The sequence below is a fragment of the Osmia lignaria genome, chromosome 11 (assembly GCF_051020975.1).
Source record: "Osmia lignaria lignaria isolate PbOS001 chromosome 11, iyOsmLign1, whole genome shotgun sequence".
In the NCBI taxonomy this organism is placed as follows: Eukaryota; Metazoa; Arthropoda; class Insecta; order Hymenoptera; family Megachilidae; genus Osmia; species Osmia lignaria.
The window spans coordinates 3,425,546-3,449,230 of NC_135042.1; the positions used below are offsets into that span (position 1 = coordinate 3,425,546).

At 34.5% G+C, this 23,685-nt stretch overlaps 4 protein-coding genes across 14 annotated transcripts; 1 reads left to right on the forward strand and 3 right to left on the reverse strand.

Annotated features, from left to right (window-relative positions):
- Positions 1 to 42: 42 nt before the first annotated feature.
- LOC143305791 (uncharacterized) lies at positions 43 to 5,554 on the forward strand. Its single transcript, XM_076690772.1, has 6 exons — positions 43 to 411; positions 482 to 759; positions 836 to 1,156; positions 1,222 to 1,477; positions 1,544 to 1,815; positions 1,872 to 5,554. Exons 1-6 carry the CDS (start codon positions 334 to 336, stop codon positions 2,152 to 2,154), a joined length of 1,488 nt encoding a protein of 495 aa, XP_076546887.1. The 5' UTR covers positions 43 to 333; the 3' UTR covers positions 2,155 to 5,554.
- Positions 2,319 to 9,069, reverse strand: Stat92E (Signal transducer and transcription activator Stat92E). Of its 3 annotated transcripts, none has more exons than XM_034337808.2 (8): positions 8,934 to 9,069; positions 8,702 to 8,858; positions 8,275 to 8,618; positions 7,589 to 8,201; positions 6,826 to 7,498; positions 6,598 to 6,753; positions 6,276 to 6,510; positions 2,319 to 4,144 (listed from the first exon to the last, which is right to left on the reverse strand). In XM_034337808.2, the coding sequence occupies exons 1-8, from the start codon at positions 9,059 to 9,061 to the stop codon at positions 3,970 to 3,972; spliced, it is 2,481 nt and encodes an 826-aa protein (XP_034193699.1). In that variant the 5' UTR covers positions 9,062 to 9,069; the 3' UTR covers positions 2,319 to 3,969. The 3 variants fall into 3 exon arrangements, with proteins under 3 accessions (XP_034193699.1, XP_034193696.1, XP_034193700.1); XM_034337805.2 differs by having other exon boundaries at positions 8,275 to 8,621; XM_034337809.2 differs by lacking the exon at positions 2,319 to 4,144 and adding an exon at positions 4,844 to 5,016 and having other exon boundaries at positions 8,275 to 8,621.
- rtet (major facilitator superfamily domain-containing protein rtet) lies at positions 8,951 to 13,132 on the reverse strand. Of its 2 annotated transcripts, XM_034337824.2 has the most exons (10): positions 12,885 to 13,132; positions 11,953 to 12,525; positions 11,607 to 11,869; positions 11,216 to 11,507; positions 10,922 to 11,142; positions 10,745 to 10,835; positions 10,506 to 10,643; positions 10,362 to 10,441; positions 9,898 to 10,006; positions 8,951 to 9,079 (listed from the first exon to the last, which is right to left on the reverse strand). In XM_034337824.2, exons 2-9 carry the CDS (start codon positions 12,173 to 12,175, stop codon positions 9,962 to 9,964), a joined length of 1,353 nt encoding a protein of 450 aa, XP_034193715.1. In that variant the 5' UTR covers positions 12,176 to 12,525; positions 12,885 to 13,132; the 3' UTR covers positions 8,951 to 9,079; positions 9,898 to 9,961. The 2 variants fall into 2 exon arrangements, with proteins under 2 accessions (XP_034193715.1, XP_076546889.1); XM_076690774.1 differs by lacking the exon at positions 12,885 to 13,132 and having other exon boundaries at positions 11,953 to 12,668.
- A 5,776-nt stretch (positions 13,133 to 18,908) lies between these two features.
- Positions 18,909 to 23,629, reverse strand: LOC117610431 (uncharacterized). Of its 8 annotated transcripts, XR_004582906.2 has the most exons (11): positions 23,515 to 23,629; positions 23,328 to 23,408; positions 23,061 to 23,244; positions 21,457 to 22,296; positions 21,053 to 21,388; positions 20,747 to 20,977; positions 20,421 to 20,671; positions 19,940 to 20,333; positions 19,537 to 19,718; positions 19,164 to 19,431; positions 18,909 to 19,091 (listed from the first exon to the last, which is right to left on the reverse strand). XR_004582906.2 is itself a non-coding variant. In XM_034337813.2 (10 exons), exons 5-10 carry the CDS (start codon positions 22,264 to 22,266, stop codon positions 19,446 to 19,448), a joined length of 2,295 nt encoding a protein of 764 aa, XP_034193704.2. In that variant the 5' UTR covers positions 22,267 to 22,296; positions 22,679 to 22,990; positions 23,061 to 23,244; positions 23,328 to 23,408; positions 23,515 to 23,629; the 3' UTR covers positions 19,433 to 19,445. The 8 variants fall into 8 exon arrangements, 7 of the variants coding, with proteins under 7 accessions (XP_034193704.2, XP_034193707.2, XP_034193702.2 ...); XM_034337813.2 differs by lacking the exons at positions 18,909 to 19,091; positions 19,164 to 19,431 and adding an exon at positions 22,679 to 22,990 and having other exon boundaries at positions 19,433 to 19,718; XM_034337816.2 differs by lacking the exons at positions 18,909 to 19,091; positions 19,164 to 19,431 and having other exon boundaries at positions 19,433 to 19,718; positions 20,087 to 20,333.
- Positions 23,630 to 23,685: the final 56 nt, after the last annotated feature.

Consider the following 23,685-nt stretch of genomic DNA (forward strand, 5'->3'; position numbering starts at 1 on the left):
TAAATTAGAGGCAAAGATAAAAATTTCTCTAATAATTTTTATGAAATTTCAATTAACGAATCTCGTTCATCGATTTCATTATTGAATTTGTTTGTTTCTTTTTATAACTATATCGATTCGAGTCTAACTTCGAAGCACACGTGTCATTAAATTTTACGTTTTATTCAGATCGCAACATGTAACAGAAACGTTACCACTTATTGTTACGATTTTTATTCTTTTGTATCGTTGTATTTTATATTGCGAAACTTTTGAATTTGGCATTATTGACTGAGAACGTGTGTCTGTATCGTTTATTTAGGCGACGATGATGATAAATATAATATCAGCAACATGGAATTAGTAGAAACCTGTACGCAAAGAAAGCAACCTTTGTATCGAAAACCATTAGGGTGTCCGTGTAACGTTAAAGTAACGTTAATTCATATATTTTAATCCGACGATTATCGAATGATTTCTGTCAATAATCTCTGGTATTTAGTGTACAAGCAGATATGTACAGCCGGCACGAGCAAAATCATTCGCACCTGTGCGAACGTATAATCCTCCTTCGAAGTTGCTCGATACTAAAACCACCTATCACCTGTCGTTCTTGAACGTGGATCAAGCGGAATTGCGTTGCAATAGATCACGTCCAATTCGACCGGTTCCCGCTCTAACAAAATTCGAGGGTAAATTTGCTGGAGAGACGACGAATAAGTTGAGCTACAAACCCACCGGACATGTCCCTAAAGCGAAACCGATCCTGCCTAGGCAAAGGTAAAGTTACGATCGATTTTACCTTTCGGAAGGACAAGAAAATCTAAAAGGACCATTGCTTCCTTCTCGCGTTTAGATCGATGATCGGATCGGGTCCCATGGACTCTGTGACCACCGTTCGACACGATTACTCTCGGAAACACGTGGAGAAGCCGGAGATCATACTACCCTGCGGGAATATCCGTTTGAGTACCGGCAAATTGGAGGGGTATACAACCGCGAAATTGTCATACGGTGATCCAGGGCCCACGGAGCCGACGATTAATTTTAAACCGGCAAGAATATATTGCCCTCCGAGCGAACCGATACTTCACGATACTACACAGAAATTAAGTTACCAGCCAGTTTGTATCGAGGAGAAAGAAATATATCCATGGAAGCAGAAACCGGCCTACAAGTACGCTTATGTACCACGGATTAAAATTCATCTCTACCGAGACGTTTTAACGAGAAATTATAAAGCCCTCCAGATATTGCGATGTGCGCAAAAACGACGTACTCCGAGAGCTACCTGAAGAACGAGGATGCATGCACGGAGAAACCTATCCGACCTTCTGCCACTGCTTACGTACTTCCTCAAGGTGGACAGTTTGAAGGAAAGACCATTTACAAAGAGAGCTATTTGGAATCGGATAGCACGGAACGTGTGCAACCGTTTATTCCATCTGGGAGTATTTCAAAAGCCGATGGAAAAATATCAGGGGACACGACGAGCAAAGTACGTGATACCCTTGCGTTTTTATAATTTTGTTTGATGGCTTTTCGAATTAATTTTGTTTTTTAGCTGAGTTATCAGCCGATTCAGAGCGAGAAACGTGCTCCGATACTACCAAGGCAGAGAAACATGATAGGAGACGGTCCGATGCAGTGTCAGACCACTAATCGTTGCGATTTTAACGCAAAAACAACGATGCGACCGGATCTCGTACTTCCATGTAATAATCTTCGAAGCGCCGACGCACCGATGGACGACAAAACGACGGCGAAATTATCATTCATGAAACCAGAACCGATCGAATTTGCTCGAAGCTTCAAACCCGTTGCTCAATACATCAGGTTCGTCTCGACGACGATAATCGTTCGACGTATTTGTTTATTGGATTTTTCTTTAGATCGCAAGATAAAATCGAGAACGAGACGGTGAGCAAATTGTCGTATCAATCGTGGACACCGATCCGGAAAGAAGAAATGCCTTGGGCGTCTAAAGGGAAATATCAACCACCCACGAATCGCATGTGCACGGATACGATTTATCAAGCTAGCTATCCAGCGCCGGGATATTACGAGGAAACCTGTATACCGGAAGAATGCGATTGCTTAGATACGAAGGACGCGTGTCCTTTGGCTGAACAATTAAACCCTACTGCGAAAGCTGAAATCGATTGCAGGGTTTAAATTATACAGAAAAATTTTGATCGTATCGAATTAATCTTCTTACCATGAATATTAAAAAATTCGATTAATAGCTATTTTTATTCGGTAAGTCGATATACGAACAAAATTTTATTTTACACTTACATATTAATTACTGTGTACAGGATGAATAAGAATAACGTATATCCTTTACAAACAGTAAAATTGTTTTCGATAATAAAATAAACTCTAATCTTTGATAAAAGATCAATAGACAATATTATAACGTACACTTTTCAAAAGTTCAGCTTATTACATACGTACATACACGCACACATGCATACGTACGTATAGATATAATATGTTTATATATACACATGTACGATATATCTATAAACATATACAAATTATATATATATATGTATACTCACGTATATATAATATATATATATGTATTTATACTATTATATTATATTAAAAGAATAATAAAGATAACGATGTGTTTCATTCTAACCTGGATACAGCTTAGCATACTTTACGTATGGGCAACAATTGATAAAGTTTCAATGATGTATAAAGTAAAGGGGAGGGAACGAATAATTATCTATTTTTAAATTGACCAATGAAACTTTCTACTGCTTAGAGTTAAGAAATACAGTGAGAAAGTTTTTCCAGTTGAAATATTGTGAAAATCTATTATATGTACATACATCGTTGAACGTATCGAAAACACGAAGCCGAAGAAAATGTTGACTTTTGATTTTCTAAAAGCTCTTTGAATGAATGTAACGTTTACAAATCATTGGAGATACAAAGAAAATCTCTACGAAAAAAATACATATAAATTTGAATAAGAATTTTCAAAAAATATCATCACCGTATCGATTCGAAGATCTTAAGGCACATAGTTTAGGTCACACGAATCGCTACTCTTAGCGTTGCACAAACCCTGTTACTCTTCTATTCGCTACTCTCGCCATCGTTTAAATTAAAATCTTTGTCCCGTGTAACTTCATCGCTATTTACAATGACTGTACGTAAATGATTGTCTGTACGTTTATCATCATACCGATTCTATTGTCAACGGACATTAATATCATTCGTTACTCTATTATCTCGCATATTTTCTTTCAAACAACCGATAACGTTTCAGTAATAGAGTATCCATCAGGTTACCGTCTAAAGAACAAATACATATTTCAATTAAAAGAAGAACATACGCACGCATACACACTCGTGAACGAAGATCGTTGAACGTTAACATCTGTAAAAATGATTTCAATTATTTTGTACAAAACAGAGTTTTTTTGATAGCGCACCACTCGACGCTATAAGAAATGAATTAGCTTGTTCATCTAAGTATGCCATGTGCTTTCTTTCATACCATGAAACATTTAATATCTATAACATTTCGATTTCAACAAGAAATACTACTCGACTTGAAAACAGAAGAAAGAATTAATTTTAAGCACTTCGTAAGGCGATGCTTAAACGTTACACGTACCCGTATAAAATATGCAACTGAACAACATTAATACATAAACAAGCGATTTTAAAATTCGATGGTTCGTAAAAGGTACTAGGACAACGTTTGTTCGTTTCTAGATATATTGCACTTATACGATAGAATGAAAGGGTATGCCGCGCTTTGTCAGAAGGACAACGGGTTAACCCCTAAAGTGATTTAGGTAAAACTATAACATCGGAGACGACGATATATCATTTGTTATATATCCCTCCCCTATTTAAAAACAACAATTTCAAATACGGTACGATTTAAAATGTAGATGAAAGTGATGTTAAAATACGTTTAATCGACACGTAGGTACAAGAGAAATATAGTCGCGCCTGACATACCTATTGTGGCTTAGCACTGTACGATTGAATGAACTCGGAGAAGCTAAAGCCATTAAAGTGGTCCAAGTTGAGATTTTCGTCGATCGAGGGCAGCTCACCGTGACCCATCAGCTCCACATAGTCCATGTCCGGATTTGTTCGCCCAACGCTTGACTGGCCAAGGCCCGGAGCGTAGCTACCACAGATCAAAACACAACCCCAATCACTGGCATAGTAATGGACAAAAGTCTCGAATGAAATCCAAACAAATTAAATATGATATCGTTGATCGATTTTATTTTTCTTTAACTCTTCCCTCTCTCATTTCTTTCTCCTTTGCTTTACATATTTGTCTTTCATTGTTTCTGAAACATCTAGATCTCTGTACTTCTCTCATCGTCTAGACATCTATCATGGTTTCGACGAAACGTGTGACCGATCAGCCGGATTAGCCGGTACAACACGGCAAGGGATGTACGAACAACCACAAAGAATTACCCAACCCAATCGAAAATTTATCGGTCACTCGACATTATCATCCTTCCCACCCGAAATAACACAGGTGATATTATATCGTGTATCGTACGGGGGATGTAACGACTTGTACCCCCGAAAACGATTCAATTGCCACCGTCTCGTAACAAAACCTTTAGAGTATAAGCTCGGGATTGCCAGTTGTTGAAGAACTATGTAATTATAATGCATCGTGATTGGAGCTGCGTTTTTATATTCAGCAGTAGCATTTAAGCATTTAATATTCCGTTGTTGTGGTTGTACCGGCTTGCTCCAGGCCTTTGCCTTCCGTTTCTCGGAATCTCGTATTAAGCAGTACCTTGCGCATGCGCAAATACTTATTACGATTCAGCTTATTCAATTATTGATATCTTACTTTTCCTTTTTTTTAAAAAAATTTTTTTTTTATTTTTTTTCATATGAACTCATGTGTAAAAAAGTATGCGCAGGTACGCACACAGGTGTATAAATATACATATACAATATTACGAGTGAAGCAAGAGCTTTTGATACTCAGATATATTTTTTAATGCCATGGATAAGCCGTTTCTCTCTCTAAAAAAAAAAGACATAGAAAATTTGGCAGTCTGAGAAGATAGTACAAACTATTATTTCTTAACAAACCTCAGGATCGTTACCCGGTATTCGTGTTACAAACTATATGGTTGTCAATTATAACAGAAACAAGAGAAAAAGGAAAGGCAAAGATCGAATAAACTACCAACGGTTAAAAACTGTTGCTCCTTGCATCCAAAAATCCTCCATTTATCTACTTGATCCGCTGGACGGATTTCATTATAATTTGCTTTATAAGCGATTCTTAATAAAATTTAACATATTATCCAGCTACGCTATGCTATAGCACCACATGATCAAATGCATACAATATACATTTATCAACTTTCACTAAGAACATCATTATCGTTATCATCTTCTCTGCATTTAATTAATATAAAAGATTTTCATGCGGAGGACTTTGGACATTTAATGATGGTATTATGAAATATATCGCGTTTCTTTAACAATGCCACTTGATACATACTAAACGTGTACTTATCGGTAAAAAAAAAAAAAACGAAAAAAAAAAAACAAATTATAATATCCAAAACAGAGTGCTGGGTGACACAGAGACTAATCCAAATGAAATTAAACATAAAAAGAAAAGAAACAAAAACTGTGAAAGACTAGTTACTTGATAAGTATCGTATACTTAATAAAGTATACGCAAGAATAATATTATGTATATTTTCCCCGTTACTCGATTTTACGAAAATTGTCTTCAGACACCCAGTATTCTCCAACATGTATGATCTTCTTAATTACAAGCACAAATACAACTTAACATTACTGATACTTTCATTTCACCATACAGTAGTATAAAAACTTCAAAATTCCGTAAGAAAAGTTTACAAAATACAGAACTACAATATCATTGCAAACTATAATATTTGCTAAACGTTCGCAAAAGCAGAACATAAAAAACAATACTGACATTATGTGCACAGATCAGATGTAAAAGACATGCAAAGCACTTTATTCAATGTGGGAATGTTTTTCATTTTTTCTTTTTACGAAAATTTAAATATCCATATATTATCGATACGACAGCATCGATACAGTCACCGGAATTATGATATATGTAGTTTGAAACATTCAGACTCAATTTTTATTAAGTATACTTTTTCAATATTTAAATGCATCATATATAAAAAAGTGAAAAGAATCTTTGCATGTCTTGTATCAAATAACTATGGCAGCCTATTTTATTAAGAGTAAAAGAGAAATGATTGATACTTTAGATCCAGGGAACTGACCTGGAAGCCACTGATGGAGTGTCGCGCGTTACGGACGGATCAGGACTGTGCGCTTGAAACATAGTTGATGGGGTTGCAGGATAACTACCACCCGGACCACTTTGACCACTACTCCCTACCCCAACAACAGAAGAATGCGATGGTGTTTGACCACCAACACCCGGTCCACCCCAACCAGGTACGTGCGTTACTAACAAAGGTTTTACATATCCATTTGTCGACGTAGATTGATTTTCTACGACAAAATGCATTGTACATAATTTAAACCTCGAGGCATCATCGAAAAACGAGCAAACATAAAGTATGAAAATAAAATATTTACCTGTGAATGGTGTATAATATTTTGAAAACGCTTGATCTTTCGACAAATCCGGGTAGAGGTAAAGTAAATGTTGCAAATCGGATACACGATCCGCTAAACTGCGAATCGCAAAATCTTTACTTGTGAACGGTTGTAACATGAACACTTCCGTTTGATCTGAAAAATATTTAATATCACAAATAATTGAGCATCGTTAAAAGGAAGTGAAAAAGGCAGTTTTAAAATTACCTCCAACCCAAGCGATGGTAACACCACCGAGTTCAGAGTCTGAGAATCGCATTAGGAAAGTTCCTGACGCACAATTAGCTAACATTTCTTCAGCTTGTTTCTTTCTTACGAATCCCAATATGTAACCATCGATCCAAGGACCTCTTAAATGTTCCCTGGTTAATTTCATAACAGCATAAAACCATTCCCAAAATGTAAAATTCCTTTCGGGTAATGGTTCTTTACAAAATTGTGCCCAACTTAAAAGTAAACTAGAATAATCTTGTCCATTCGCAGCTCCGCCACGAAATGCCTTTTCCGCAAGGAACCGTAGATTATCTTCTGTTAACGAACGACCGGTAGCTGATCTGAATTTCACGTTTAATGCCTCGGCTACTTGACCCCATGGAACTTTATCGGGTACTGCGAATGGTACTCTTCCCGGTTCGGCAAACGCGTTATCCCACGTGACCGTAGCCCATGCATGTGGTTCTTGATTTCCATGTACGATTACTACAACTGGTAAGCTTAATGTCCAAACCTGAAATACTAATTCACCTCCTCCAACGCTAAACTGCGATTGAAAAAGAAGGGAGAATTTCTCATCCATAACAGACTCTGTTCCCTTTTTCTCCGCCCTTTTTATTTTCTTTAACTGCATGTTACGAAAGCTCACAGAAAGTTGTCTTGTTGCCTAAAATATGAAATCATAATTTTTTTAGTAATATTGTAAAATATGATTTCTCAACTATTATATATTACGATTTATTTTCGTCTTTCTTACTTGATGATACTCCATTGTTCCTGTGTTATTTAAAATTTCACCGCTAGCTTCACCATTTTTCGCCATTTTATCGCTCTTCAATAAAGCATTCGCTTGAGCTTCGCTAATAATGCTCACTTTTACTTGCGGAGGGGTCATGTGAACATTCAATTTTCCACCTACAAGTAGACGTACCGTACTCGTAAAACGAGTGTTAGTCTTCATCACTTGCGGTGGTTGTTTTTCTATAATAAACGTGCTTGTAACTAATGAACTGAGAAGCTGAGTAATCTGTGAATTTAATGTAGGAAGAATATCTTGCATGCCGGGTGGTTCCAATGCAAACTTTTGTTTTAAACGCTCGGCTTCTTTAATTTGCTGACGATTCAGCCATATTAATTCTGCTAGACTTTCACACCATTCTTGAATAGAATCTAAATTACTATTGAACGGTGCACCATTTCCTGCCAACTGCTGGTCTCTTTTCCATCTAATAAGTTCATCATCTAAGACTCTAGATTGTAGACTATTTAATCTGGTAATAGTGTCCTTTAGTTTATCGGCTAACGTCAGACGTAATTGCATCAAACCGGCCACTTTATGGTTCAATAATTGTTCCTGTTGTTCCTTTTGTCTATAGTAATTTGTTAGTTTTACATTATTTGAACTAAATTATTGAATGAATTTCGTATTATATATAGGCTTACCTTCTGATTTTTTTCTCCAAATCTAAATTTGGTTGGTTCTGTGGCTGTGTTGCAAGATGCTGGAGATGTGCATTTAATTTTGTACATTCATGATAGCTAATTGCAAATGCTTCTTGCTCTTGCTCCATTTTTCTTAAATCTTCCCCAGTTTCTTGTGTTCTGCGCCGTAAAGATTCAACATGTTGTGCTATTTCAGCAACCGCGTCGCTAATCAGTCCTACTTTTCCTCCTGCCATTGTCATTAAAGCACCACCTAAGTTTTCCAATTGAGCTACCAGTTTCATTTCTGTGCCTAGACAATGTCTAATTATTCTAAATAATGCTGCTGGATTGTGAGAATATCTCTGCTACATTAAAGGGAAAATAGATAATTAAAAATAAACAATGTATTTTAATTTACTCATTGGCGCTTAATTATAGAACTTACACGAAAACTTTTAGCAACTTCCATCAACTTAATTTTTGTCAAAAACATGTCATCTGTATTTAATGAAGCTGCTTTTGTTTCTAATTCTTGTATTAAAGATCTAACAAGATTAGCAATGTATTGTTCATATTGTGGATTATCAGGTTCTATGTCGGTCCTATAATTATAAATATTACTGAATTATGATACTAGCAAATAAAACATTAATAAATATCTAGATACAATAGCTTACCACATCTTTTCTTCTATCCAAGAAGACAAAAAATGCCGAACCTCAATAGGAAAGTGTTCTCCATATACTGAACGTACTTGCTGCAATGCATCTTGTGGCAACTGCTGTGCTTTGGCCCACAAAGACATTGTGATTTCTGTTGAACCCTAAATAAAGTTCTTTAATCAGTAACACTATTATTATAAATAAATTAGTTTTAAACATTTTTATTGAAAACATCAACAATTCTTAAACTCGTTAATATTTACTATAATCATAAACCAACAATCTGTTGCAACTCTGCTCGTTATCTTTATATTTAATACATACATATGTGAAAACATTCATTCTACATTATTATCGATAATTGGAAAAAACGCATACATACAAGATTTCTTAATTACAAAAAAAACAAAAGAAATACTTAATAAAATCAGTACAAAGCATGCATGGACACGTACTTCTGAAACCTAAACAAACGATGCAGAAATTATGGTTATCTATTACTACTTACAATTATTGGAAAAATCTAGGTAAATTCAGAAAATAACTGTATCGGTGATTCAATTCTTGAATCGAATTTAATACGAGGAACATGACATTGAGGTTTAGAAATAACAGAACGTGACGTATCGCAATAACGCGTAAATAGATAGATAAGCGGGAGGGGCAAAAGAAAAAGATGTTCTCTTGCAAGAATTGGTTGTGCTCACCTGCTGCTAGTCCGAAGACAAAAGCAACTAGGACTAGTGACGTAAAATTCTGTTACTTGTTCTTTCAGTTTGACTCAATTTGATCAGGATGTAACCTTTGAACCGATCAAACAAACTCTACCGCGCAATAATCGTAAACGTAATGATTATGGGGACCGGTCGCACGCGCGGGTCTCATCAATAACTTTCCCCCTTTCGCGTAACTCCCATCAACGCGGACAACGATGGAGTTGATGGAGTTCCGCGAACAAGGAATTCCGAGAATTTCTTACCGTAAATGGCGCGATTCCTAGGGGAGAGGGTACGTCACGTGACCAAGCACCAACCAGGCTTGTATCAGTTTACGATTTTCTCAGGAACGTAGCAAGTCGAAAGACGTACCTTACCATACATACAGGAAAATATTAAAATTTATTTCTTACATAACATTTGTTATTTTTCTCAGATGTTTATATAAATTATTTGTTATAATATACTTGGTAAAACTGTCTAAGTATTCATTTGTAATACAGTAAAAAACATTCATTTATGTATATGTACATATTACTTTAAATATTTCTTTGAAATAGAAATAGAAAAATAAGTTTGCATGTAAAACATAATACAATAAATATATAAAAATACTTTCTCAAATACTTATAAGGTACATCAAAAATCTTGTTAAGAATCTAAAAATACTTCTGAAATATAAATTTGTAAATACTTATACAAATACTGTTATTCAAAGTAATTTTACCCTTTGAAGAATAATAGGTGGAAATATAAGAAATACAGCGCCAGTAAGATATGTAGCTTTACTACCAATACACCAAAAAGCTGAAATAAAAATACTTATCTTGATACAGTAATTTAATGAAACAATGATATACTTTGTTCTTACCTATAGAAGCTACAATAGGTCCACAAGCCCGAGCCAATGCTCCCAAAGATCGAAAAACACCAGTTATTGTACCCTTTTGATTATCAGGTCCAATACGTGTCACAAGTGTCATCATACAAGTGACAACCATGGCAGTTGCTGCAAGAGAAACAAACAGAGAGATGGAAATGTTAAACACTTTTTACTTTCATAAATTACACATATTTTATAAATACATGTTTATATTATTGTGCACTCACAAATTGCAAAGAGAAGTAATCCAATAGATAATGTTAATACATCAGTGGCCAAACCTACACAAATAAATGCTGGAACTGTTAACCATAAGCCCTGAAATATGCAATTTCATATTATTTCATAAAATAAAAAGTCAACATAGATATGAATATTTGTACTCCATATTAAAAAATATTTACCAATTCTGCAGCAGACTTTGTTTTATTGGATGGAATTGTTCGTACCCAACTTCCTTGCAAAATTGCCATAACTAATCCAATTCCCAGAAACATCCATCCTTGTTGCATGCTTGTAAATTCAAACAAATAATGAGTTAAGAAAGTTAAGGTAAATTCCAAGCCACTATAGATGAATAAATACACGAAGTATGCACAACCCAATGTTTTTAAGTTCTTTTTGTCTGAAATTATTTATTATGTATATTCATAATTTCTTCACACTCTTCATTAGTTAGCAATTTAAAGAAATTTCACCTTGTAAATTTAGACCAGATACTCCATTAAATTGAAATAAATCTATAGGATTGACATAAATAGTAATTCCAGATACACCAGATATTAGACTTTTTGCTCTATGTTCCAATGGTAAAGATTCTCTTAAATTACAAAGAACAAAACATAAATCACTTATTGCTAAAAAAAGAGCAAATATAGCAGGTATTATATACCAAGCTCCTTCTCTGTTATTACTTGAAATCCATGCAAAAAATGCCCCTATCATAGGACCCACAACAAAACCTATAGAAAAAGCTATACCAACAAGTGCCTAAAAATTAAAAAAAAAAAATTTTATCACTTGGACTATGATTTATATTTTTACTTTTAATTATATTTATTTTTATACTTAATTTATATTCTAATTTACCATTGCTTTTCCCCTTGTTTTTGGTGATGTAACATCACTGATAATAGCCATTGATAAACTAATATTTCCTTTACTAATACCGCCAACAAATCTGGCTAAAACAAATATAGTAAAGTTACATGAAAGTGCCCATAATAAATAAGACATTGTTATGCCTATTAAACAAAACATCATCAATGGTTTTCTTCCATATATATCTGATAATGCTCCTACAATTGGTGAACCCAAAAATTGTAGAAACGAATACATAGATCCAAGAAAACCTACAAATTAAATTGTAATTTATTTCAATATGTGATATATGAATATTTTAATCAAAATCAAAAAAATAAACAAAAATATTAACCTCCATAAAGTACTGTGTTGACCTTATCAGGTGCATCAAAAAATTTTCTTGTACTTTGTATGTAACGCAAGATTTTAAAGTACATACTCTCATCACTTTCTATTTCCTTATAATAATCTAATAAAGCTGGTAGAAGTGGTAGTATCATAGTAAATGCCAAAAGATCCAAAATTAAAGAAATAAACACTACCTGAATGGTATTGTCTTTTATCTTGGCCATCATTAATTCTTGTTTATTAAAAAAAACGATTGAATATAGAGATATCAAACCTTTAAAAAATATTTTAGATTAAAATATAAAATATGGTCCTCTAAATGGACCATTTAATCTCAATTAATTGCATAGTTAATATTTCAAATATCTTTCACTTTGGTACTTTGCACAAATAAATTAACAATAATTCTTTTGGAAATAGAAGCAGCTTAAACGAAATACTTTCTACTTGTGCCATCGTAAGCAATTTGGAGGAATAGGTCTTAAAAGTGAAAGGGGTATGGTCGGAGGCGCCTACGGCCTACTTTTTTCTGCATACGTGTGTGTAATCCATTTTGGTCATTTCTTACCGACTATTCCTACAATCAATAAGAAAGAAATCTATTTTATTACCGGTACAATATGTTTTGTTACATACGTTATATATATTCTTTATCATTCAAAACAGATTGCGTACAACGTATTATAAATACCTACTACATTTTTCTTTTCATCTTCTTACAAAATATAAAATCTTTTTTTAAAAAAGGGGGTTGTACATATTTGTAATTTGTGACGCGATTACAGAATTTTTTTATAATATTTTAATATTGAAGTGATAAGTTAATAGCAATTGATTACAAATCGTAACATTAATATAAACATTCATTAAATCATGTTTAATCGTTACATTGTTTCCATTTGTCAGTGAAGCGAAAAATAGCACAAACAGGCGCACCTAGAAACATTATGTATGTTCAACTTCCGGTTGTTGCACACGATATGAAGTATTTGTATACATGAGACACGAACACATTTAAATTCGATCATGGATCCATTTCCTCAACGCGAACAAAGATCTTTTGAAACCCGTCCCAAAGTGTAACGTCGTTTAGAACGGCTGTTTGCCAGTATATAATCTGTAAATATATTATATATATATTTTTGTCTATTACAACAGATCGCACAGTAAGAAAATGTTCTCTATCATGTAAAGATTATATTAATGCCAAACTAAGTTATTTAAATAAATGAAAATTCTAGGAAAATCTATTCTAAGATTTTTTGTCTTTCTATTATTATCGATTACTAATATACATTGCTTTGTAGACGTAAAATTTTACGTACAAACAGCTTCAATCTACGCATAGAACAGGTGGTCTGAAAAGCAGCAGTGGTTAAAATTTAAGCAAGGGATTCAACGCTTACCATCTGGGCCTTACAGTGTGAAACACGCGCGGCACGTTGATGCCATTCTTGCGTGTGTTGATGCACTTCAAGACTTTTCTTATTTCGATAAGATAACGAAAACAATGTGATAGAGAAAAGCTGAATCCTTTTGCGGATTCGGTTACGCTATACCGAATGGTATCGAATTATACATTCGAAGACGCAATTAAGTAAAATAATGACCTGTATTTAATTAGGTGCCAGTAATGCAACAACTAACGATTTTATTGTTTCATTAGGGTATTATAAAATTTAAAAGTGTGATCGTACGGATATTAAGTTTATACCAGTATTTTGTTCACTTTTATAAGATATAAAAATAGAAATTTTTGAACAAGTCTACATGAAGCGGCGATTGCTATCGCGTTAGTTCGTTTCAACGAGAGCAGGTATGCAAAGGGACAAAGGGCCTGAACTTACAATCCCGTGAGGGTGTTCATAAGAATGAACAAGAGAGGAAAAGGGAAGAAAATGAATGCGAAACAAGGCTGACAGATGGAGAAATCCCTCGGTAGGTAAACTGGAGAATTTTCTGGGAAGCACAGCCATCGTAAAGTATGGTGAAAATTTTCTGAACAATGAGAACAAAGAAAATTTGACCGGCTGGCAAGCTGCACCGTATACCGCTACGTGTATACCACCGTAGAAAAGCCCGCTGCCATCGTAAGCCCTCTATAGGTATTATGAACTAGGTGTACGAGGTTTTCGAAATCAGACAACCATCGTATATGCCATAAACACAAGTAGACCCTCTCTCTCACGGATTATAAATCCTCGCTGTGAACGGTATTAAAGGGAAGAAGATGACGGTCCGTCAACCCCCGATACAACGAGAGGACACGTTTGCTAGAAGGTACATTGAAAACGGGATTCGAATGCTGCGATGTCGCAGTTCGAGGGGTGAGAAAAAAGAAACCAACGAACGAACGGACGAAATGAAGGAAGGACAGAGGTAGAACGAGAGAAGGAAAGGCACGAGGGAGAGAGGAGCGAATGTTCGGACAAAAATAAGGAAGGAAATGAAAAAGGAAAGGACTGGCGAAAAAAGGATGGAATAACATGATGGAAATAAGGAGAACAGGAGGAGTACCGTATGCGTTCGACCCGCGTACATCTATATAGAGTGTATAGTATGTACCCAACGTAGGAATAAGGATATGTAAGCGCGCGTGCCCGCGCAACCGACAGCAGATGCGCTCGCAGCGGCAGCTGTCCTCCTACAAGTGGTTCTCAATCACTCCCTCTTTACAATTTCCTTTCTTCTTTTGCATATGCGTGTCAGATTCAATGAAAAAGTAGAATTAAAGTAACGTCTTGTTTGATAAGTCACGATGACTCGAGGATGTTTATTTTCCACACACTATATGGTAGAAATAATACTAAATTTAACTTGTAGCTATTCAGCTATGAGACGTGTGAAGAGTTGCAACGAATCTGTTCGAAAACATTAACTACCCTACCTGAAACAACGTTATTCGTAAAGAATAATAAGCCCCGATGATGTTTGCGAAAGAATTACGCGATTAAAGAAACGGTTGATTGAATGTTTTTGAGAACGGTGCACGCAGCAAATGATCTGTTTCTCTTAAAAATAACCCTTTCGAGTACGCGTCGAATAAGAAACTTTGAAACGATATTTTCAAAATGATCGTAAAAAGTGTCACTGCATTAATTGTAATAGCTTTACCATTGTAAGATTGGACTGACCCTTTTTTCTCCCATGGGATAGCTACCTGACAAAGAGATGGGAGAACAAGAAGAGCGGTATATGTCACATACCTTGACAGGCGGAGCAAAATTCAGGACAGCTGATACAATTTTGGCGGGCTTTACTGGTGGATTTACACCGCGAAGCGCTGCACGGCAAAGGACGAAGAAAGAGCGTAAGATGGAAGGAAAGAACCGGGTACTTCGATGAAAAGAAGAGATGAGCAGAGAGAAAGGGAGGGAATAATAGAGGGGATGAGGGAAAAGTAGAAAGAGAGAGAGAAAGGTGCAGAGAGCGGGGAGGAAGTTGAAAGAATCGAAGGTAGAAGTTGACAGAGAAAGATAGAAAAAAGGATGAAAAGGAAAAAGAGGGAGATTTCAAAGTTGGTTGTTGCTGGTGTTCCTGCTTCGTTGCTGTTAAATAAGAATAAGCCCCCACCATTGGCCCTAAGGGGTACCTATATAGCCGGGGGCTTTCATGTTCTTGGGACCGAAAAGGAATAAAGAGAGGAGACACCTGGTCACGGGCAGCAGTTTGTCCAGAACTCTCTGCGAGAGAAGTTGGCCGTGTATTTCACACTTCCCTTCAGACCGGACGGATACATCCTTCTTGAAGTACGAAACAAACAGTTTCTCAAGTTTGTTATTGTCGTCGTCGTTATCGTCGTCGCAGTCGTCGCTAACGTCGTCATCGTTGGCTGTTACATCGTAAAACACGCTGTGACATACACGGTATTCTATCGAGAGTGTTGTGTGCAGTGAGGAAAAAAATTCAAATCGTTCGATTCACACGATTTTTCAAACACTTGCATCGCGCTTTTCAAGAAGTGAAAAACGGGCCGAGACAAGCGAGAGAAGATGAAACGAGATAACACGAGACGCAACGAAAGAAGAAGAGAGAGGGAAGAATCGAGAGACGCGGGATATTGGCAACCGGCGAAAGACGTCATTCGTTTTGATTTGGGGTTAGGGTGTGCACCGGTAACGTGCTCTCGTCGAAACGTGTCCGCGTGCGCGATAGTTTTGTGACGATCAACGAAACCGTTGTATAAAGTTTATCATACCGCGTAATTTGTTTTTTCCTTTGACACTGTGTTCATAAACATTGAGAAGAAGAATACAATCTGTCGAAAATCCTAGTTACCAAACCGTTTGATCGAATGTGCGTCGTAGATGCATACGTGAGGCTTAATTAAGGAAATTTATACAAACATTGACATTTTATCGAAAGCAATTTTAACGCTTCGTTGTTTTATAAGTGTTTCGCATAATTACGTAATCTGTAATTTTAAATTGTAACAATTATACGTTCACGTAAAATTCATCTACGAAATTGGATTCGAACTCGTGTAAAATACAATACTAGCACACGACCGTTTGTAATTTGATCAAAATCTTATTGCATTTTTGATTATAGAATACCGTCAAATTGTTGTATATACACTACGTAACGTCATTTGTATACTTAATTCAAACGATAATTTGTATAAGTATAAGGAAACTGTGTTCTCTGATTTGGAAATTGACTATCCGAAGACCAAATTAGAAAGATCGTGTACGAAATTGCATATTTACAGTATTGTAAAATAGGTACACCACGTGTTATGATATTAATTCATTTCTTATCACTGGCATGTTTTAACCTAACGTAAGAGAATTTAGCGATTTGCATCGAAGATAGGCCGAGATTTGTGACAATGTTTCGTGTTGATACGATTTTTCAATATTGCACTTGTCCCGGCCTATCGGAATGCATTATACCTCGTCGAGGAAGACAGAAAACAAATGGCAGAAGAAAAACAAAGGACGAACGAGGAAGCAACGTTATTCGACTTAATTTGACCAAATTTATCGAAAGATACCGGCAGGTTGGGATGTGGGCATTATTTGTCGTAAGGTTAGATCAAATTGCACTCGTCCCGGCCTGCTGGATCCGTTCGATTTTTCAACTGCTTGGTTTTTATATCGATTAATAACATTGCCTAAAACTATCGGTTATTAAGATGTAAATTGTATGTTTTGAACATATCCGTTTTCAGTAAAACAAATCAATGTAAAGGTGGAACAATAAAGTACATTTTTATAACCAAACCTGTCGTATTTTGACTATGACTATCCTAAATCTACTTAATTTCGTAGTTATCGGAAGATCTATATCTATAGAATTTCAAGCTACTTTTCTTTAACAGACTATAAAATAATGTGTCGATACTTCAAGTTAATACCCTACAACTAAAGATTGATAGACATTTAACAAACTCTAGAAAATCTGCATTATAAAAACGGTTCAATTATCTTTTCTAAGAAGTTCTATATATTATACAAACAGCGTTCATATATGTCGATAACACGTACTCGATCGATTCGAGAAATGAGACAAAGGGACAGATATTTAAAAAAAAGAAGTAAAAACTTTCTTCTTTCACCAGGTTTTTTTTTCATTACAAAATCCGTTAGACTAGCAACGATATTTTATATTTGAATTTCCACATCAGTGATTGCTTAAAAATAACCTCTATACTTTGTACAGTTTTGAAAAAAAAAATATATATAAAATACGAGGGTACGTATTGCCACTCGGAATTGTAAAGAAATAAAAGGAAAAAAGGGAAATTGTCGAAAGAAAAACACGGTGAAAAAAGAATCGAGGGTTACGTTACGTACGATCGAATAAGAAAATACAACAAAAGTAGTTGGGTTCGAGTTCCTTTTCGTTGGCTGGTGAAATACGAATTTTGTTTTCCATTCATATTCTTCAAGTAGAAGACGTGGTGCAAGCATCCCCTTTTAAGAGTCCCACGGTTGAAATAAAACACCTGGCTTCTTCCCTACGTACGCACTATATAGAATACCTACGTGTATGTATACACAAACACATCGCAACACGTTTAGGCGCACGCTTATTCTCACGGCATGAGGACTGCTTCTCTTCGCGGACTGGTTTTGGCTTCCTTATAAACTTTATTCAATTCTTTGTAATATGCCAAAGGGTACACTTCATGTATGAGCGCATATATGTGTACATGTATATGCATCTACCATTCATATGCTAAACAATAAATGCGTCGAAAGAAATAAATCTTTATCTTGTAGATACGGTTGTGCAGCTGCCATATATGTACATTTATTACGTTATACAAGTTTGATGAAAAAAATGACAAAACCATAAAGAATGATACGTCGAACTATTTATCAAGTGGGAAGAGATTCAAAATCTCTTCTTTAGTGAGAAACACTGTATTTATTGCGATACCGATGTTATAATTAATTAGAAATTGCAGCCTCCTTTGTTACCCTTTGTGTTTCAATTTTATTCGTATAATATATGGGTGCTGCTACTCTAATGATAAAACTAATTCACTTAATTACATTTATTTTCAAATAAACTAACACTTTGAAACAATTTTCTATTTTGAATTGTCTGATTCCCTTACATTTTATGTTAAAATCTTTTGAAATACTGAAACGAACATATTCCTTTCGAAATGTTTAGCAAGAAATATTTGATAAATAAAGAAGTAAAACTTATTTATTTCGTGTATAATTATAGCAATTATAGTTCCTTTAATAAAGACTGATACTGGATATTATTAGATAACATATCTAATAAAATTCGTTTACAATATTTTGAAAATATGTAACTTAACTTTGCTAGTATTCAGTTACAAATTCGCAAAATTATATAAATCATAGATAAAGATATCACAGTATCAATTGTATTATCAATATTTCGCACAGTAAAGAAAAAAATAGTTAAAGCCTGTAAGTAGGCAACCAAGCAGATGCACAGGTATAAAGGTATAATACTTGTTCATACAGCACCGAGCATGGTAAGCTTTCCTAGGGAAAATGGCGACGATCCTGCATTCCCACCTCTCCTCGTAGGCGATCCGGCGAAGAATGAAGGTGGTGGGGAGACGCAGCGATGCCTGCGCAGAGTGGGATTTCTGGCGCATGCGCATTAGAAAGCTCTAGGGGCGCCTGAATGACGGTGTACACACCTACATTTCTAAAATATGTATATATTGAACATTATTAATAAAAGTTATATCTACAGAAAATGAAGTGTATTTATACATACATATACCATTTGAACCATATACAAAATGGATCTCCTCATAAGCAGACTTCTGATTTGTTTATGAACATATGTAAATACATAAACATTTTAAATACTACAATGTTAATATACTTATTAAATTAATTACGTAATTATTTATAACAGAGAAATGATACGGAAATATCACTATGTTACGTATAGCACATATTATACTTCTGTTTTCCTTTGTTTTATTTTGAAAAATTCATAGTTTCAATGCGATCTTTGTTCCTGACAGTTAGGTGATTACCTAAAAAATAAAATTCAAGCTGTTTCGTCGTTATTCCCACTAAGTATACGCGCGCTATGATAACCGCGTTTTGTAGCATATCCTCCTGACTGTTGTGTTTCGTACATTTTTCGATTTTCTAAATAACGCCGATAGTTATTTTCACGTTTTCTTCTTTGTTCTTCCGCTTGTTGCCTCAGTTTTTCCGGGTTCATATGTGTTGTTACCATGTGCCTTGTTAATGAGCTCATGAATTTATACGTGATACCGCACACGTCGCAAGAGAGTATCTCCTCGTTTGCTCCTTGCTGAAATAAAAAGATAAAAGAACATCCCATTAACATGAAGTTGTTATGTCAAGTAAGAACATTAAAGTAACATACAAACTTGTCACTTAATTGTTCTTAGTTTATGGAGTAAGTACAAATTGCAGAAAATATGAGAAACGGCAATAAGTATATGCAACATTTTTTTTCTCTTACAAGACCCGGACAATTTAAACAACTAAGATCGTATTGATCATACGTACTTGTTGATGTACCATCATATGTCTCTGCAAATTGTTCAATCTGTTGAACTCTCGACCACAAACCTCACAGTCAAATTTCTTATCAGGATCATGATACTTTTTATGTAGATTGAGATCAGTTGCATGTAAGAATGACTTATGACATACATCGCACGTGTGGGTCCGCTGATCACCAGCCAAATGTGACTGCTCGTGTTTCACCAAACTAGCTTTTTCGACGAACCGACGACCACAGTAAATGCACGGAAGAGGTCGGGATTGCGAGTTATGAAGGGTTAAGTGACGACGTAGAGCAGTGGACGTTGGAAAGTTTTTGTGACACTCGAGGCACTGAAATGGTCGGTCACCAGTATGAGTTTTTCTGTGACGAGCTAGAGAATTTTGATCTGGATACCTAAAACAAATACACAGGGACCAATTATTAGATGTAGAAATTACTTCGATGCCTTTCTTATTTAACCAAAGATTCATTTAAGAATACCTTTTAGGACATAAATCACAAGGGAAATTTCTGGTTGTAATATCTTCTTCACGGGCATGTTTTAGTCTGTTATGTCGAAGTAACTGGAAAGATGTTTTAAAACTTTTATTACAAATATCACATTTCAAGTTATCTGTTGTTGGTATAATGACTTGGGTTCTTTTTTGTCCGTGTTCATCTTCAGATATTATCAAGGAGATGGTCACTGTGTTATCTTCATTGTCAATATCAGCAGCTGACAGTACTGAATTCTAAGACATAGAAAAAATAACAGAGTAAAAAAATTTGATCATGATAAACTTTCTTTTTTGAACGATTGAAAATACCTGTTTATTATTATGAAATTTGAGTTCATTATCTGGCACGGAAAATGATTCCTCTTCAACCTGTCTGCTATTCTGCTGAGATTTCATTTGTGATTCCCTAGCATCATGATCATCGTTACTCTCTGCGATAGCATAATGTCCGTCTTCGGTTAAATATACTGGTTGTAAAGCTCCGCTATCATCTTTGAAATATAATTGACCATCTTCATCCTCGTGTAAAAATATTTGATCCTAAAACACAAAGTAGATGAAAATTTATATTATGTAGTAAATTAACGACTTAGTTTAAAGATTTTTTAGAGGTACCTGAGAATTTTCATTTTCATTTTCATTTTCATTTTCATTATCATTTTCATTTTCGTTTTCATTTTCATTTTCATTTTCATTTTCATTTTCATTTTCATTTTCATTTTCGATTTCATTTTCGTTTTCATTTTCAATTTCATTTTCTTTTTCTTGATTTTGATTGCTGTCAGAATTACCTGCTTCCCACACCTGTTCTTCATTTTCTATTGTTGCAGCATCATAAGAGTACTGCTCATTCTCATCTACAGCCTGTGCTACGTATAATGTTTCTATATTTTCTCCTTCATAGTAAATTGTTCCTCCAACTGGTATAGAACTTTCGTCGAGTTGCTCCATCTAAAAATGAGAACTTGAATTTTTGCAGACAGTAACAATGATTATTAAGATAATTGAACTGTACAAACCTTAATGTATTGAGCATCCGAAAGTTTATCTGTTTGCAATGTCTTCACAGAACTATGCTTTTTAGTGCCAAGAACAGTGTACAATAAATTATTTTCCACATTTTTTACTATTTCATGACTCGCATTATTATCAACATTTTCAATATTATTCATGTTACATTTATAATCTTGATTCGATTTAGATTTTTCCGTTTTATCCAGAGATCCTATATTATCATTACTTTCTGTTTTATTCATTTGTAAAGGGAAACTAATTACTTGATTATTTGTACATTTTTTATCCTCGCTTTTCTGTCTTTGTACGGATTCCGTGCAATGATTCAGTATGTCAGAATTTTGCTCAAACTCTCCTTCTTCTTCCATATCTTCGTCTTGCCAGTCTTCGTCCACATCGTACGTTATAACTTGTTTTTTATTATTTTTACATAATTGATCTTTCTTCTCCTTTTCTTTCTCCGAGTTCGTTTTAAATCCCGAACTATTTTCATCAAAAGCATAAACTTTTATCTCAGAATCTTTATCAAACTCTTCATTTCCCAGTATTTCTATACCTTTGTCATGTTCATCATCTTGTACATCTGTATTTTCATCATCAACCACAATGTCATCAGTTTGCATAGGTTCTTCTTTATCCTCTTCTATTTCTTCTATTATTTCTATAATTTCTTCTATTTCTGTTTCCATAGAATCTTCGGTAGTTTCTGATTGCAATATAACATTTTCTTGGGTAACTGCTTGCTTCAATACTTCCATCACATCTTTGTCATTATTAATATCTATTGTATCCAAGATTTCATGCGACAATTCCATAGTAGTTTTGTCCTATTTAATTATCGTTGTCTACAATATATTTAAAAAATTTTACTTTTTATACTTATATAAATTATACTAAGTGCAAGATATTATTACTTTATTTCTTACAATTTCACAATTTTATTCGTATAAATATATATCTTCTATATTTAATTATACTACAAACTTTAAAAGGCATTACAATTATTAAGATATAGCATAATTATCACATATATTTTAATAGCTAGAATGTACCATTATAAGGAGTATATTAACTTTATATTGCTATAAATCATTTTTTACTCATTTTTTCTTTACATATACAGACAGTTTTCTAAGTAATTTATACATAAACAAGACTAATATAAAAATATACACACATTTCTATTTTGTTAATAGAAAATAATGAAATACATTATAGAAAATATACCTGTTCTTAAGAAATATCTGCTTTTAAATTGATTTATGTGGACATTTAAAGTTTCCATGTTATGTATGTGTATTACGTACATATATGCATATTTATTATAGACACAGAATTCTTTAATATGCCACAGCAACATTAAAAGAAAGGTTTACGAATTAAGAATATTATTTGAAACATCAGAACAGGCATTAGCGTTTTATACATGACAAGAAATACGCGGTTCACCAGTCGGTACGAAAATGTCTTGCATTTATCAACGGACAGCAAAATGGCTACAAAACGGCAACGATTATCTCCTTGAAAAGGTACAACTCGCTATATGTTAAAATAAAGAAATATTCAATTGAGAAACGAACAAATATGTACACAGTTTTCTACACTGTACCTGTGTTAAATAGTTGAATTGTATAAGTAGCGATGGAAAAAATTGTTTTTGCTCGGTCGATACGCGCCAATACAATATTTTCCTCTCTATACCCCAGTAAGCAAGTGACGCCACCTTAACATTGCAAATGTTGCATCGGAAAATAGGTTAGGTTCACTGCATTCGTAAATAGTCCAACCTAAACCTTTTAAGAATGTATGTTTTTGATTGGTTAAAACATATATCAAAATTAATGACTAAATTTAACAAAAATATAAAAGGTTTTACCTATTTTTACAATCTAACTTTGCTTTGACATCTATCAGCAAGCACAAGTTGGTTTTACTTTTCAGGAAGCGTCTTCGCGTTCTGAAATTAGACATATTAGATACTTGGAGAGAAACGAAAATAGTTTGTACAAGTAATAAGCTTTATAGAAAATATTAAAATATTTAATTGTATTTCAAATTTTTACTTCCTGCTTATATATAGTGCGATTTTTCAATTTAACAATTATTCATTGTTCGTATCGATTGTATCTCGATTATTTTGAGTATCGAATGAAATATCGAATAAATGTAATTGCGCGTATTTCGTATATATATATATGTATGCATACCGCAGTTCACCAGAGCCCATAACTGCG

Bases quoted from the DNA above. Each gene is read 5' to 3' on its own strand.
- LOC143305791 (XM_076690772.1), top strand. From the start codon at position 334: ATGGAATTAGTAGAAACCTGTACGCAAAGAAAGCAACCTTTGTATCGA. The intron at 412-481 runs GTAACGTTAATT...TCTGGTATTTAG, and splicing joins GGTGTCCGTGTAACGTTAAA to TGTACAAGCAGATATGTACA. The intron at 1,478-1,543 runs GTACGTGATACC...TTTGTTTTTTAG, and splicing joins CAGGGGACACGACGAGCAAA to CTGAGTTATCAGCCGATTCA.
- Stat92E (XM_034337805.2), bottom strand. From the start codon at position 9,061: ATGTCTTTGTGGGCCAAAGCACAGCAGTTGCCACAAGATGCATTGCAG. The intron at 8,859-8,933 runs GTAAGCTATTGT...TTATAATTATAG, and splicing joins TGGATAGAAGAAAAGATGTG to GACCGACATAGAACCTGATA. The intron at 6,754-6,825 runs GTAATTTTAAAA...AATATTTTTCAG, and splicing joins TACCATCGCTTGGGTTGGAG to ATCAAACGGAAGTGTTCATG.
- rtet (XM_034337824.2), bottom strand. From the start codon at position 12,175: ATGATGGCCAAGATAAAAGACAATACCATTCAGGTAGTGTTTATTTCT. The intron at 11,143-11,215 runs GTGAAATTTCTT...AAATAATTTCAG, and splicing joins ATCTGGTCTAAATTTACAAG to ACAAAAAGAACTTAAAAACA. The intron at 10,007-10,361 runs GTAAAATTACTT...ATGTATGGTAAG, and splicing joins CACCTATTATTCTTCAAAGG to GTACGTCTTTCGACTTGCTA.
- LOC117610431 (XM_034337811.2), bottom strand. From the start codon at position 22,266: ATGGAATTGTCGCATGAAATCTTGGATACAATAGATATTAATAATGAC. The intron at 21,389-21,456 runs GTTTGTACAGTT...TCTCATTTTTAG, and splicing joins CGGATGCTCAATACATTAAG to ATGGAGCAACTCGACGAAAG. The intron at 20,334-20,420 runs GTATTCTTAAAT...TATTTGTTTTAG, and splicing joins TGTGATTTATGTCCTAAAAG to GTATCCAGATCAAAATTCTC.